Source organism: Felis catus, chromosome E2 (assembly GCF_018350175.1).
Source record: "Felis catus isolate Fca126 chromosome E2, F.catus_Fca126_mat1.0, whole genome shotgun sequence".
Lineage (NCBI taxonomy): Eukaryota > Metazoa > Chordata > Mammalia > Carnivora > Felidae > Felis > Felis catus.
In genome coordinates this window covers 49,394,844-49,410,193 of record NC_058382.1, presented here as the reverse complement: position 1 = coordinate 49,410,193, position 15,350 = coordinate 49,394,844, and the positions used below count along the sequence as shown (strand labels likewise).

At 46.8% G+C, this 15,350-nt stretch overlaps 1 protein-coding gene across 7 annotated transcripts in view; it reads left to right on the top strand.

Annotated features, from left to right (window-relative positions):
* Positions 1-15,350, top strand: part of WDR59 (WD repeat domain 59) — a 97,823-nt gene that overhangs the window by 20,042 nt on the left and 62,431 nt on the right. For 6 of the 7 annotated variants that reach the window (XM_003998247.5, XM_006941739.4, XM_011290210.4 and 3 more), the window contains exons 3-7: positions 1,419-1,554; positions 6,727-6,812; positions 7,827-7,907; positions 10,026-10,063; positions 13,923-14,011. In XM_003998247.5, coding sequence (XP_003998296.1) covers positions 1,419-1,554; positions 6,727-6,812; positions 7,827-7,907; positions 10,026-10,063; positions 13,923-14,011 — 430 coding nt within the window. The remainder of the gene's footprint in view (positions 1-1,418; positions 1,555-6,726; positions 6,813-7,826; positions 7,908-10,025; positions 10,064-13,922; positions 14,012-15,350) is intronic. The other variant, XM_011290212.3, reaches the window with a different exon arrangement.

Below are 15,350 nucleotides of genomic sequence, written 5' to 3'. Positions count from 1 at the left end.
CCTCCGGCTCCCGAGCCGGCCTCGGTTCTGCAGCGTGAATCAGCTCGCCTCGCATCCGCTTCCCCTCTGCAGGCACTTTGGTGTTTGCCTTCTTTAGATCGATCACCATTTGTCCATCCGCTTTTCATTTCCTCTCTCATTTTCTTCGTGGGTTTCTGTGTTGTACGTTTTTACTCTGACTTTCGTGGGTCTTCAGGGGAGAAAGAAGATATGTCAGGTATGTTTATCCTGAAGTGCCTACTTTTCTTCTGCTGCTCTGCACTTGCTCTGTAACGTCTCTGGGCCCCCCTGTTGATGGCGCCCCATGTGTATCGCTCTCAGCCTTTCCCCGTTTGTCATGCTTTCCCATTTTTCATGCTGAGAGGAAGATGCCAGCCTGCCTGCTCCAGAATCAAGTGATTCCTTCAGAGTAGGTCAGAGATGCTAGATCTTTGTTCTGCACCAGCAGTTCTGAAAGTTCTGTGAATTTGTCTTACCTGTGCTTGCTTTCTTCTCCCCTAACCTTCTCTTCTGGGGTTTCTGCTAGAGTTTTACAGGCCGTGTTAACTTGCATTTCCCATCTCTTCTGAGCAGGGACTGTTAATCTTTTTCTTCACCATTGAGCCCACCTGTCCTCATGGATGCTCTGGGGCTTGAAGTGCTAACAACAGCTGATTAATGGCTGCTGAGATGTTGAGTCACACAATGATTTTTCCCTTAAAACAAAGGGAAAATAGGCGGAACACAGGACATTCCTGTTTTCAGATCCTTTATATTGATTGGCACCGTGAACATTATCAGCCCTTAATGTGTTATTTTCATTATCATTTTATTGGTTATTATTTCCCTCCCAATAGACTTGATTTAGTTGCCTTTCCCAGGTAGTCAACTTGTAAGGGAATTTGAGATTTTTCTCCAGGATGTTTGGCAAAGTGATAAGTGATAGGTTTAACACACATTTACTGAATGCCAAGCACTATGCCTGGTGAGGAGGGACATGCAGACACTGGAGACTTGGTCCGTTCAGGACCAGAGCCTTACTGTGGGTAGTTGTACTACAGAGATCAGTGTTGCTGTCGCAATGCAAACAGCGCGGTGGGAGTTGTGTGGGAACCGGAACTACCCTTAGCTGAGCAGTTGGGAAAGGCTGGAGCGAAGTGGGCTTGGAGCTGAAGCTGGCGGGAAGATGTCAGACTCCCAAGGATCCAGTCGGGAAGACCATCTCTGGAGACAGGCTCTCGCAGGGACGTGGCTTCCACTTGCTTAACTGTCACCTTGAATTCCTCCTGTCCCTTGTATGCCTTTCAGAGTAGATAAACGTCATATAAACCTGGGGATTTTTTGAGCACTCTTTGCAAACCATATGTAATTCCAAATGTGCTTTTCTGTCTTAATGCTAATGCTGTTATATTGTCATCATGTTGATGTTGTTTTCCTAGCCGCCGATTCTTATACATCGTTAATCTAGATGCCCCTTTCGAAGGTCACCGAAAGATCTCTCGCCAGAGCAAGTGGGACATCGGAGCTGTGCAGTGGAATCCTCATGACAGCTTTGCGCACTATTTTGCAGCTTCGGTGAGCCATTTAAGGAGTACGGGAAAAGGCTGTTAAAAGTGTGAGCTGGGGCTGGTAGGTCTATGTTCTATGGAGAGAAGAGAATATAACTCTCATTTCTCAGGCAGAAAAGAAGTGTGGATGGTTCTAAAAGGAAGAGAGAGGCAAATTAAAGACATATATGTATACATACACATATGGCGTATATCTATATATGAACGGAACTGCTGATCCCATCGGTGTCAGATCTTGTGTTTCTGAAGATACAGATTTTAAAGGGAAATGAATAGATGCCTCCATTTCTGTGTGTGATAAGATCCTGTTTTCACCGGCAGGAATGTAACTGGACATGACTCTGACCTTCACTGTTTTCAGAGGGATCAGAAGACTCCACACATGCTTTCGCTCAAAGGAAGGGATTCTTTCTTTTTCTTAAAGTTTATTTATTTATTTTGAGAGAAAGAGAGAGGGGAAGAGAGCATTATCATCACGGAGCCCAACACAGTGGCTTGTGAGATTGTGGCCTGAGCTGAAATCAAGAGTCAGGTGCTTAACTGTCTGAGCCACCCAGGCGCCCCAGGAAGGGATTCTTTCTTGATTGGGATTCATTAGATCGGCTAACCCCCTGAGATTTTATGTGCCTGTTTCTGTGTGAATTCTTCCAGGAAAAGATGCATGCATTTTATTAGGTTTTCCAAGGGATTCGTGACTGAAAGAAAGATCTAGGCTAGATCACCTCTGGTATTTCGTCAGATTCTACACCAGCATTCTACTCTCCTAGAACAATTAGCGATCTAAACCTTTGGCTCCTTTGCACTGGGCTGGAAGAACAGTATTTAAAGAACCCTGCTTATCATCCAAGGGATGCAAGCATTCACAGTGCTGTCTGCGTCTGTTCTTATCAGAAATGACAGTCTGTGAGAGGGAAGCACCTGAGGAAAAGAAAGACGAGCAACGCTGTCAGCTTTAGAAGGAACAAAAAGCTGCTCTTCCCCTCATTTCCAAAATAGCATCTGACTGTCTGGGGCACCTGGGTGGCTCAGTCGGTTGAGTGTCTGACTCTCGATCTCAGGTCATGATCTCACGGTTCATGGGTTCAAGCCCTGTGTCGGACTTTGCGCTGACAGCCTGGAGCCTGCCTGGGATCCTCTCTCTCTCCCCCTCTCTGCCCCTACCCTGCTTCTGCTCTCTCTCTAAACAAACAAAGAATCTGAACGTCTGACTCTCACCATGGACATCTGCAATCGAACTGATGTGGGGGGCTGTTCTGAAGGAGAAGATAGGGCCAGTCTACTGCTTTCCCATTCCCAACCCCTTTCCTGTGAATTAGGAAGAATGCTCTTTTTGTTGGCTTATGCCTTACAACTTCCACTCCCCTCTCAGCCTCAGCCCCTGATCATTGGGTCCAGGGGTCCTAGACCTTGGAGCTACTGACCTCCCAGGCCACATAATTCTTTGCGGCAGGGTCTGTCCTGTGCATTGTAAGAGATGAAGCAGCATCCCTGGCCCCTACCTACCAAATGCCAGTAGCATCTTCGCCATCCCCGTCACCATGACAACCGAAAATTTCTCTAGACGTTATTAAATGTCCCTGGGAAGCAAAATAGCCCCTGATTGGGAACGACTGGTTTAGGCTAAGTGGTCAATACTTGGCCCATGTGGATTAACATTGCATTTGTTTACAAATGGTGAGATAGCCTTTTTTTTTTTTTTTTTGACAGTCTTTTTAAAGTAGACAATGTAGGGGCGCCTGGGTGGCTCAGTTGGTTACGCGGCCGACTTCGGCTCAGATCATGATCTTGCGGTTCGTGAGTTCGAGCCCCGCGTCGGGCTCTGTGCTGACAGCTCGGAGCCTGGAGCCAGCTTCGGATTCTGTGTCTCCCTCTCTCGAGCTCTGTCTCTCTCTCTCTCTCTCTCAAAAATAAATAAACATTAAAAAAAAAATTTTTTAAAGTAGACAATGTAATGTCATTTACATTCACATGTTACACAGCCACCGCCCCTCTCTGGTTCCCAAACATTTTCATCCCTCCAGAATAAAATTTTACCCCTCCCATGAGGCGGTTTCTCCCTATGCCCCCTCCCCACGGCCCCTGACAGCCACCAGTCTGTGTTCTGTCTCTGTGGATTTATGTGTTCTGGATATTTCATATAAATGGAAACATACAATATGTGACCTTTTGTGTCTGCTTTCTTAACTATGCTGTGCCGTGTATCTGTGCTTTACTCCTTTTTATGGCTCAGTAGTATTCCATTGTATGGCTATAACACGTTTTGTTTAATCATTCATTAATGGACATTTGGGCTGGCTCTTGTGAATAAGGTGGAAGTGGACGTGTGTGTAAATGTAGTTTTTTGAGTACTTGTTTTCAATTGTTTTGGGTATATACTTTGGAGTGGAATTGCAGGGTCCTATGGTAGGTCTGTGTTTAACTTTTTGAGGAACCGTTAGACTTTTCTACGGTAGCTGAGTCGTTTTATAGTCCTACCAGCAGTGTTCCAGTTTCTCCACATTGTCCCCCAAATTAGTGTTTTTCTATTTGTTTTTTTTTTTTTTTTTTTTTTTTTTTTTTTATTTAAAGCATAACCATCCTAGTGGGAGAAAGTGGTATCTTACTGTGGTTTTGATTTGCATTTCCCTAATGACTAATGATGTTGAGCATCTCTTCATGTCCCTGTGGGCAATTTGTGTATCTTTTTTTGGAGAGATATCTATGCACATCCTTTACTTATCTTGGAATTGGGTTGTATGTCTTTTTGCTGCTGAGTTGCCAGAGTTCTTTCTATATTCTTGATACTAGATTCTTATCGGAGATATGATTTGCAAGTATGTGTCTAATTCTGTAGATTGTCTTTCACTTTATAATGTCCTTTGTTACATAAAAGGTTTGATTTTGATAAAGTTCAATTGATGGATTTTTTTTTCTTTTGTTGTTCTTGGTTGGGAGAGAGCCTTTTTCAGGAGAAAAAGCTTTGGAGTTAGGCACATCTGAGGTCAAGTCCTAGTTTTGACACTCCTGTTTTATCTTTTGTACTCTCCCAACTTTCTGAGCCTCAGCTGCCTCACCTGTAATGTGGGTGATGATAGCCAGCGTGCAGTGTTGTGTGACAGAACGGAGGGCGGGTCTCTGAAGATTCCTAGTACGTTGGGCGCCTGATGGCTCCGTTGGTTGAGTGTCTGACTCTTGATTTTGGTTTACATCGTGGTCCCAGGGTGGTGAGATCGAGCCCCATGTCAGGCTCTGCTGAGTATGGAGCCTGTTTAAGAGTCTCTCCTTCTCTCTCTCTCTCTCTCTCCCCTCTCCTCCTCTCTCTGCCCCTCTCCCCCACTCACACTTTTTCTCTCTCTTTAAAGTAAATAACTGAAAAAAACTGAATAAAAACAGAATCTGTGTATTAAAAAAAAGATTCCGAGTACATAGACTGGTGTTAGCAGACCCTCTGGAAATGACAGGGGATATTATTATAATATGAGGGGACTTTTCTTTTCACTCCTGTTCCCATTGGAAGCTGTTTTGAATTCTAACCTTTGACCAGAAACCTTACCTATTTAGAATTGGAAACTGGCATTTCTGGATAAACACCTTTGAACTTTATACATCTGTCCATCTCTGAGCTAAAATGAAAATCAGTCTAGTAATATATAGATATTAATAGATCTGCATCTGTATATCAGTTCAGAAATTATTAGATAGCCTGTGTATTAGTAATCAGTCTGTTGTAGTCTTTATTCACTTTTGGTGTGTTTCATAAGCTCATGATATTTAGATATTTTGCTGGCTTGTTGTTTCTTTCAGTGAAATGTAGCTTTTTCTTTCCTCCTTTCCCTATTGTTGTGTGTTTTTTTCTGGTCAGTCTTTCCTAGTCTTTCCTAGGTCTTTATGCCTAACCCTTTAAGAAATTCAGTATAGGGATGCCTGGATGGCTCAGTTGGTTAGGCGTCTGACTTCAGTTCAGGTCACAATCTCATGGTTTGTGGGTTTGAATCCCAGGTCAGACTCTATGCTGACAGGGCAGAGCCTGGAGCCTGCTTCGCATTCTGTGTATCCCTCTCTCTCTCTCTCTCTCTCTCTGTCTATCTCCTGTTCGTGCTCTGTCTCTCTGTCAAAGATAATGAATAAACATTAAAAAAGAAAAGAAAAGAAAAGAAATTCAGTATTAGGGACACCTGGGTGGCTCAGTCGGTTAAGCATCCGACTTCATCTCAGGTCACAATCTCACAGTATGTGAGTTTGAGCCCCACACTGGGCTTTGGGCTTTCATCACAGAGCCTCTGCTTCGGATTCTCTGTCTCCTTCTCACTCTGCATCTCTCTTTCTCTCTCTCAAAAATAAACATTAAGAAAAAAATGTATAAAAAAAGAAATTCAGTATAGGCATATTTCAAGGAGTCTTCTGTAATTTTGTCTTCTAGGATACTCCTTTAATAGTGGTTCTGTTTTCTTTCTTGTGTTTATGTGTTTTTAAAGTGTGATGGATGGGCTCTGGGCCTTTGATAAGTGGGAAGAGTGAGCTGAAAGCCTTAGTGTGACAGCAGCTGGAGAGATGGGTGTGTGATGCTTAGAGCTGGGAGGTGGTCCTTTGAGCAGCCTGCGGGGTGGGGGGGGAGGCGTGGGGGTGGTGGGGTGGGGGTGGCGCATCTCTTCATTCAGGTGCTCAGTAGCGCCTCGGTGGCTTCAATTCAGCTGCAATGACTCAGGGTAGATTCACTTTGAAGACAGCACTGCCCTTCCGTTTGGAAATTTATAGTCCTATGTACTGAGCTGAGGTTGGCTCACATGTTAATTGTACTTGTTTCTTTTTTTAAAAAAATATTTTTTAATCTTTATTGTTTTTGAGAGAGAGACAGACAGACAGACAGATCATGAGTGGGGGAGGGGTATAGAGAGAGGGAGACACAGAATCCGAAGCAGCTCAGGCTCTCAGCTGTCAGCACAGAACCCGACGTGGGGCTCAAACTCACGAACTGTGAGATCATGATCCAAGCCAAAGTTGGACACTTAACCGACTGAGCCACCCAGGAGCCCCTAATTGTACTCATTTCTGATGGCTCTGTGAGCAAGTCAGTCTGTAGGGTCTCTGCCATGCAAGTTAGTTTCTGCATGGCTTCGTCTTCTCAGCCCTAGGCAGATCGCGGTGAGAGCGTGTGTTCGGGTGTGGGACTGGCTGCCTTCTTCCCCTTGTTTCTTTTCAGAGTAACCAACGGGTTGACCTTTATAAGTGGAAAGATGGCAGCGGGGAAGTTGGCACTACCTTACAAGGCCACACTCGTGTAATCAGGTAGGCACCAGGCCTCCGCAGCTCCCGGCCTGTCTCGCTCTGTCATAGTCCTTCGGGAAGTGACGTGAAAGCTCCGTCCCCCTTCCACAACTTGACCCTCTGTGCTGTATTGGCCACGGGTGACTGCTAGGTCCTTGGCGCTCCCTGAAGCGGTGGCTCTCATACTGGGGATCAACCAGTATTTAGAAACCAGCATTCCTGTAACTGCTGTCCTCGATTCCAGAAGGCCCTCGGACAGCCCAGTCTGGAGTGAAGGATTAGAGCTGATTTTTGCCATGGGAGGGAGACACAGTTATGCCGGCAGAATCCTCAGCTCACATTCGGCAGTGCGTGGGAGCACAGACAGCAGGACGCAGCCCTTTGCTCTTTCTCCAGTGGCTGTGGGGCACAGCTGCCTCCCACCCATGGCCTTCTGGAGTGTTCCTTGATCCATCCTGTCCTTGGGTCACTATTCCTGGGTAGGGAACACTCATCCTGGGAAGTAGCAGCAGGGAGTACAGGAGTGGGGGAGCTGACCCAGAAGTAACGGGAAAGGCCAGACCCCTGGCCTATGTTAGGGAGGCCTACCCTTCCTGAAAGCTGCATGGCAGTGTTACAGTTTGCCGCTGCTTTGAGAGATGTTGGTTTTACTCAAGGTACTTGTGGTTGAATCTGGTTTAGAAAATTCCAACTCAAAAATCACTTGATGTTTTTGCTTTGGGGTGTGTGTGTGTGTGTGTATGTGTGTGTGTGTGTGTGTGTGGTTGAAGTTGAAATCCTCCATTTCTTTTTTGGGAGCAGGTGATGGGATAGCTGGTGATGACAGGGGAAGGGACCTGAAAGCTTTTTTCAGAGCTCAGTTAAGTCTTACTCATTCCCAAAGAAGTTTGGAGATTTCTAGCCTATATCATCTTAAGGAGGACCATTAACAGTGACTCTCTGAAGCCACTAGAAATGAAATCTGCTAGCGCTTTGGAACTGGACTCTGAATTTTCTTCTCTTTGGTGTTGTTCTGTTTATTTCTTGTGTTTCCAGTGACTTGGATTGGGCAGTGTTTGAGCCGGATCTCCTGGTTACCAGCTCTGTGGACACCTACATCTACATTTGGGATATCAAGTAAGAACAATTAAAAGGCCAAACCACTGGGTTGTGGGACGATCTGGGACCTTTGTTTTAGAGATCAGCTGTCTTAGTTTGGTTTCCCCTGGGTGCAGACCCCGAGATGAGGATGCCTTGCAAGGACGTTGTTTAGGAGGCGACAGAAGCACCAGCGGGAGGAGAGACGGGAGCGGGAAGGCTGCACACGGAGGGCACGCTGTCCACGCGGGAGGCAGCATGAGCACGTGGAGCTTATTCCTGCCGGGGACCGCTAGGTGCTAGTGCAGAACTCCTCAGAGGTGTCCCACCCTTGAGGGCTCAGGAAGTGGGGGCGTCATCCACTGTCGGTCACTGGTCACAGGCTGCACCCTGGGGCCTCCCTTCCCTGGCACTTCAGGCCTGGCACAGAGATGTGCAGGACAGGCTTCAGCAGTCAGGGAAGTCCCTTTGGCAGAGAAACATAGGTGCTGGCGTTTGAAAGTCAGGCTGAAGTTTAACTGACGTGGCAGGTGACAGTGGGGAGTTGTGGGCACAGACACATGTCTGCTACAGCAGGTGATGCTATGAGACACATCTGCTTTGCTCTTTGTGAGGCTTCAGTCCCCCAGGCGGCTGAGGGCCACCTCTCAGGGTTACCCTTCGTGAGGCGAAGAGGGAAGGAGCCCCCAGCCCAGGGCCGGGCATGTTGTCTGTCCCCCTTCTCCCTTTGTAGAGCGAGGCTTCCTTTGCCATAACAATTCGAGGTGACTAACTAGAGGGCGTGGTCTGTAGAGTCCCCCAGACGGGACCATCTCTCCCCTCAGTGGACTGCTCTGCTCCCAATGGCCGTGGCTCTGTGATGGTTTGCACTGAGAGGTGGACAGATCAGGGAAAGGGAGTCCGAGAGGGTGTGTGCAGCGGACTTCACCTGCATCCGGGACACTGCCTTGGTGGTGATCAGTCTAACGGCAGCGCCGGAGTGGGGACGGAGCGCTAAACCCAGGGAAATGGGAGGGAGGCGCTTTTAAATAAACAAAACCCCAGGGAGTTAGGAGGCAAGGTTAGAGTATTCCTCATTTACATGAAATCGTTGTTTTCATAATTTAAGGATTAAAAAATGCTGAACAGATGATGCCTTTTCAAGTTTTCTGGATTAGTAAGCCTGAGCCACGGATTGGCCGTCCGAACCCCCTAGCCCTGGGTTGGTGCCCTGTTCTGTCACTTTACCATTTGGTGGAGAAGTTGCCCTCTGGCTTTGTGGTGAGCCCAGGAATCTCTCTCTTTCCAGGAGTCTCCCGTTGTATCCAGGAGTAGGGTTTTTGTTTTGTTTTTGTTTTGAATTGTGGTTGAAAAACCCAAAACATGAAATACGCCATCTTCACCATTTTTAAGTGTGTGGTTCTGTTAAATATGTTCACATTGTTGTGCAACGGATCCCCGGAACTTTCTCCTCTTACCAAGCTAACACTCTGCTCATTAAGCACCTTCCCACTTTCTGTTCCTATGGTTTTGGCTACTTTCGATCCTTCAGACAAGTGGGAGTGGAGTCATGCAGTGCTTGTCTTTTCGGCACTGACTTACTTGACTTAACGCCATGACCTCAAGGTTCATCCATATTGTAGCGTGTGACAGGATTTCCTTCCGTCAGAAGGCTGGCTAATGTTCCGTCGTGTGGCTGGACCACATTTTGTCGATCTACTCGTCTGTCAGTGGACACTTGGGTTTCCACCTCTTAGCAACTGTGATTATCAGAGTAGCTTTTGACTTCACCTTTGAAGTGCTGCTGGGAAGGTTCTCGCAGAGTTATGCCTCCATGACTGTTGCTTCATTGCCACTGGGAGAAATGACGCCAGGCACGGCTTCTTATGGCTTCCTCCACCCCTACAATCAGGGTCACGCCGGACACGCTGAATCACATAGTTCGTTTTCTGTGGCTGCAGCTATGTGATTTGAAATTTAGTCTCAGCCTCATTTGAGGCAGATGAGAAAGTTTGTCCCCGAAGGGAGACACTTTACAGTTGCTTCTAAGGCCCTCACGTTCTCTCAGCTCCAAGTACCCACTGAAAGGAGAGTGGAGAAATGCGTGCAGAGGGTGAAAAGTACAGGTGGATGGTGGCCTATGAATCGGGCATTTGATTTCTGACTTTTCTGTTTCAGAGACACAAGGAAGCCTACCGTTGCGCTCTCTGCTGTAGGTGAGTGTATACTTCCCCCACCCCCACGGGGACTGCCCCCTGCCCACACCCTGGCCGGTGGGGTTGTGAGTCTCTCATGGCAAGGGCTTGCTTTAGGCTGCTCTCGGAAGTTACAGTCAGGACTGCTGAGTGCGCTCAGGAGCTTATTTCGGGATTCAAGGACAGGAGCTGAAATTGTTTTTAAACTTTTTATTGATGTATTAAAAAACATTTTTTTAATGTTTATTTTTTTTTTAATGTTTATTTATTTTTGAGACAGAGAGAGACAGAGCATGAACGGGGGAGGGTCAGAGAGAGGGAGACACAGAATCTGAAATAGGCTCCAGGCTCTCAGCTGTCAGCACAGAACCCGACATGGGGCTCTAACTCACGGACCATGAGATCACGACCTGAGCCGAAGTCGGACGCTTAACCGACTGAACCACCCAGGCGTCCCTTGATGTTTATTTTTAAGAGAGAGGGACAGAGAGAGTGCGAGTGGGGGTGGGGCAGAGAGAGAGGGAGACACAGAATCTGAAGCAGGTCCAGGCTTTGAGCTGTCAGCACAGAGCCCAGCGCAGGGCTTGAACCCAAGAGCTGTGAGATCCTGACCTGAGCCAAAGTCAGACGCTTAACCGACTGAGCCACCCAGGCACCCCTGGGTGCATATAAAAATAGAAGAAAACGAACTGCCTTGTGTTCATGATCCAGCTTCCATAGTTGTCCCTGTCTAGCCAGTCTTATTTCATCTTTACTCCTACCTACTGCCCTGCCCCCCACTCCCATCTTCTCTGGAATTATTTTGAAGTATGTCGGTGTCATATCATTTCCTCAACAAATATTTCAGTCAGTAATACTTCTACAAGAGAAGAATCCTCTATGGAAATGTAACCACAATACTATGAACAGACCTCTAAAAATGTTAATGGTGGCTCTTTAATATCAAATATTTAAGCAGTATTCTGATTTCCCTAATAGTTTCAGTTGTTGTTTTGTTGGGTTTTTTTTTGTTTTTGTTTTTACAAATAATTTAAATCAGAATCCAAATAGAGAACATACTTATAATGGTTGATGGAATTCTCATCTTTTGTGATTGGTAGGTTTCTTCCCCTTCTCCTTTTTTGGTTTGTTTTTCTTTTCCTGAGGTTCATTTATTGAAGAAACCAGGTTTGTCCTGCAGTTTCCCCACAATCTAGATTATGCTGATTGTGTCCCCATGTTGTCGTGTAATATGGATGTCCTGAAACTTTGAAACTACTTTCTGGTCTACCTGTTTTCATTGCTCAGTTGGAATGGATTGTTTTTGAAATTCTGCTTTGGGTCTGTTGTGGGGCATTCCCACTAATTCCTGAGAGTAGAATTTGGGCACAGAACTGGTTATATCACAGCAATGAAGGTCAGTCATCAGTATTGTATTTTGGCATCCGTGTTAAAAACATACATCATCTATCTCTTAAATCCTGCTCCTTTGTATCTGTTTATTACATTTGAATTCACATGTGGTATTTGCTCCAAAATGATTATGTGATATTTTTTTCTTCCACATCTCCATGCCTCATCATTTAAAGACATTGAACATCACACCTGTATTAAGCAGGTGGATTATCTGTTTTGTGAAGTTAGGGACCACATCTCTTTTTTTCAGTGCTGTAGCCCAAGGTCAGCATTTGTGCCTGACTCAAGGAGATGCTCCGTAAATGTTTGTTAAATGGCATGGGAGTCAAGCCCCTGTGCCTCTGTGCTAAGTGCGTAATAAATCTGTTGCTTTGGGCCACCCCTACCCCCACCCCCGCCACCTCAACCTTTAGGCAGTTATGGTCAGAGACATATGATGGGGCACAGACATGGTTGCAGAAGACATCCAACTGAATGAAAACACAAATCGTCTATAAATGCCTCAGTTGCTCCCCCAGGATTTTGTTGCTTCTACTTAAAGGTTTCTAAGTTAGGTTGGTTTTAGAGGAGCTCCCAAAAGAAAGTTCTTTTTTTCAACCCACTCCTTCTGATTGCTTTCTTTTCTGTTCTGAGTCCTCTAAAGAATAGAGGTAGGGAGTCTTCTTTCTTTCTTGCAGGGTAGCAAAGATTTCTCAGGGTAGCAAAGAGGAGAAAAGAGGCAAATGAGAAGCTGTGGATTTTTGGAAGCTGCTTGATCTACCATTCCCTGAGAGGTTCAGCCTTGGTTCGTGTTGCTTCCCAGAGGCCATGGTTCCTATCTCTCCATGAGCCCATTGTTTATACCTTTGGGGTGGGGAGTAAGCAAGAGCATGTGTGTATTCAGGAGTATTCTCTGTCTGAGGACACCTGTGGTCTGGGACCTCTGTTTGACTCTGTTGTCATGAGCCTAGTAAAACAGGTTGAATTGGGCAGTTCCCAGAGCCCTTTGGAAGGCTTCATGGTCTGATGGACCCCTGCACTGGGGAAAGTCTTCAAGTAATTCTATCATGAGGAACTGGGACAGACCCTTCTTACTCACCTTCTCCTTGAGCTGATACCTTTTCTTGCTAAGAAACTGTGTCTCCTGAGTCGTGTACTACCTTCCTCCTTTAGGGGTCTCCACCATTCATTCTTCAGTGACTTAAGATGTCCTGTGTCTCAGGCAAAAAACACAACAAACAAACAAAGACTGTCCCCAGAACCAAGCAGAGGTAATTTCTGGACACCAATTCAGTTTCGTAATAGATTCTCAGTCCTTGCTCTGTTGGTGTCACTCTAGACCTCGTGGTTCAGGTTGCTTTCCAAAGCCCTGGATTCGCTATGGTGTCCCCATTAGTAAACAGCACCCCAAAGGAAGAAATATTATGTGTTGTCTGAGCGAGGACAAGAAGAGATGGGAAGCAGAGCTGTCGTGTTGTTCTGGTTTAACTTAATTAACTTGGTTATTTTATTTTTTAAACTTCATTTATCTTGAGACAAAGAGTGAGAGAAAGCAGGGGAGGAGCAGAAAGAGGGAGAGACGGAATCCCAAGTAGGCTCCGCGCTGTCAGCAAATAGCCTGACACAGGGCTTGAACTCATGAACTGTAAGATCATGACCTGAGCTGAGATCAAGGGTGGGATGCTTAAGCAACTGAGCTACCCAGGCACCCCAACTTGGTTATTTTTAAGAGTCCACCAGAAGTGCTGATATGTCCCGGTTTTCGACAGACCTCAACCCCTCTGGCATTTTACACTATGCCTCCTCTCTTAAATAGCTCCTTTGTTATTGTTGTTACTTCTTTGTGTTGGCAGAGTAGGGAAAGGACTCAGTTCACGGTGCCAGGGACGTTCCCTTTCCCTGACCTAATGCAGGGCCAGTGACCACGTGTAGCCGCTGATGGGAGAAGAGAGCGTAGGAGGGGGGTGGTACACATACCCTTCTGAGGGCAGAATTGAGCAACAAGGAGGCTTATTCTTCAGCTGAGGAACCTTTGTTTCTCCAAGATTGCCCTCCTAAATAGGCGAGGAGGTGAGCAAGTAAGTGGGAAGGAGCAGGCGTTGAGCTGAGGCTCTTCTGGGTGGGTGCTCCAGGTTGGTCGTCGGGGATGATGAAGAGCCAGGTTGTGTGCTGGGTAGTCAGTTTCCAGCCAACAGAGCCATGTTGAACTGCTGCTCATGAGAAACTATGTTTCCCTGCTGCTTCTGTGCCGAGGTAACCTGTAGAGTTTTTTCCTAAGTCAGATTGTTTCCTCCGTTAGGTGCCTCTGATCCTGTTCCAGTGTGTTAATTCATTTATTTTTTGGCTTCATTTTCTCTTTAATGGTGGAGCTGGTGCAGTCCTAGAAACTTGAAGGGTTCTGTTCTCATTCAGCCAGAACTCGTTATCCAGCCCCCCTGGACACACTCCGCTCTGGTTCCAGAGGAGTTGACGGCAGCAGCTTTCTTCCCCTGATTTTTCTTTCCAGCGGGTGCCTCACAGGTCAAATGGAATAAAAAAAATGCTAATTGCCTCGCCACCAGTCATGATGGGGACGTGCGGATATGGGACAAGCGGGTGAGTAATCTCTTCCCTCCCACCCCAGGTGGTCTTTAGTCCCTCGCAGTGGGAATGAAGAGGATGTTGTGAGTAGCAGGACTTGTGTTGAGAAGCCAGGGTGTCCTCTGCAGTGTGGCAAATTGCCATTTTGAGATCACAGTGCCAGATGACATTTGCTTCGTGATCAAACTGATGTTGAAGGAAGATAGAGAATATTCCGATCAGTGGTTAAGCAAATGAACTAGGCCTGACCTAAGTGAGGGCCCCATTTTGCTGCCTCCTAATTATGATGTCAGGTGAGCCACTCCACTACTCCAAGCCTCAGTTACCTCGTCTTCAAAATGAAGATAATCATAGCCAATGGGTCACTGAGGAGGTCGAGCCTGGGAACCAGACACTGTTCTAGAATGGTCAGCAGGCTTCTTATCCCTGCCCCAAATTGCGAAGTGCAAACTAGTTGTTCTAGGACATATTCCATCCTGAGTATTTCTGGTATAAATCACTGAGGCGAGGTACGTAGCGTGTTCGGATCCTCCCTTAGACGTCTAGCTGTCCTTTCAGCCTCCAAAGAGCCGGCAGAGCCCGGATTCTCCCCGCACAGCCCACGTAACTGACGGGCAGGGAAGAGGGGCAGGGTCCCTGGCAGCTGCCGCCACGGAGAGTCTGTTCAGAGTTTGGTTTGTTGGTATCGGAGAGGACAATGACTCGGGGAAAGGCCCCCCGAACTTACCTGCCGGATGATTGGGTAGTAACGCACAGAGCAGTCGACTTCTTTCTGTAAGATCTGGGGTGTCCTACTGCTCCTGCTTTCTGGAACTGGAGGCTAGAGCTCCTCAGCCTCCGGGGAGCACCCACTTGTCGTTTTCCCGAAACCGTCAGCCTGGGTGCTGACTGTCCAGTCTCAGCGTGGCCCTGGCAGCCTCGCCCCTTCCCTCGTGGCAGGGAGTTGGTCGTGTGGTTGGGGAGAGGGGAAGGAGATGAAGCGGAGACGCGGAGTCTGCTGCGTTCGGTGCCAGGACCTGCTGGGGCAGCGTGTGCCGCCGAAGCCCTCTGCCTTAGGTGGCTCTCAGGTGAGCAGGTGAGTCCGTAAGTAGAGGTGGCCAGGTGCACCTTCTATGTGTTAGTTTTTGTCTGTGTCCCTTCGTCCAGTCTGGTGAGAGCCGTTCGCCCCTCTCTTTATTTCTTAAATTGGCGACTGGTTTTATTCCTTTCATCATTAGCATAGCACTTACACATAGTAAATGGTTTAAATAAAATATTTGGTTAATTTGTAGAGCATATATATTTGCTTTAGAATGTTTTCAGGCCGTAGGCAAGGTAAACCATTTGGTATTCAGCCATCAACCCTGTCAGTACT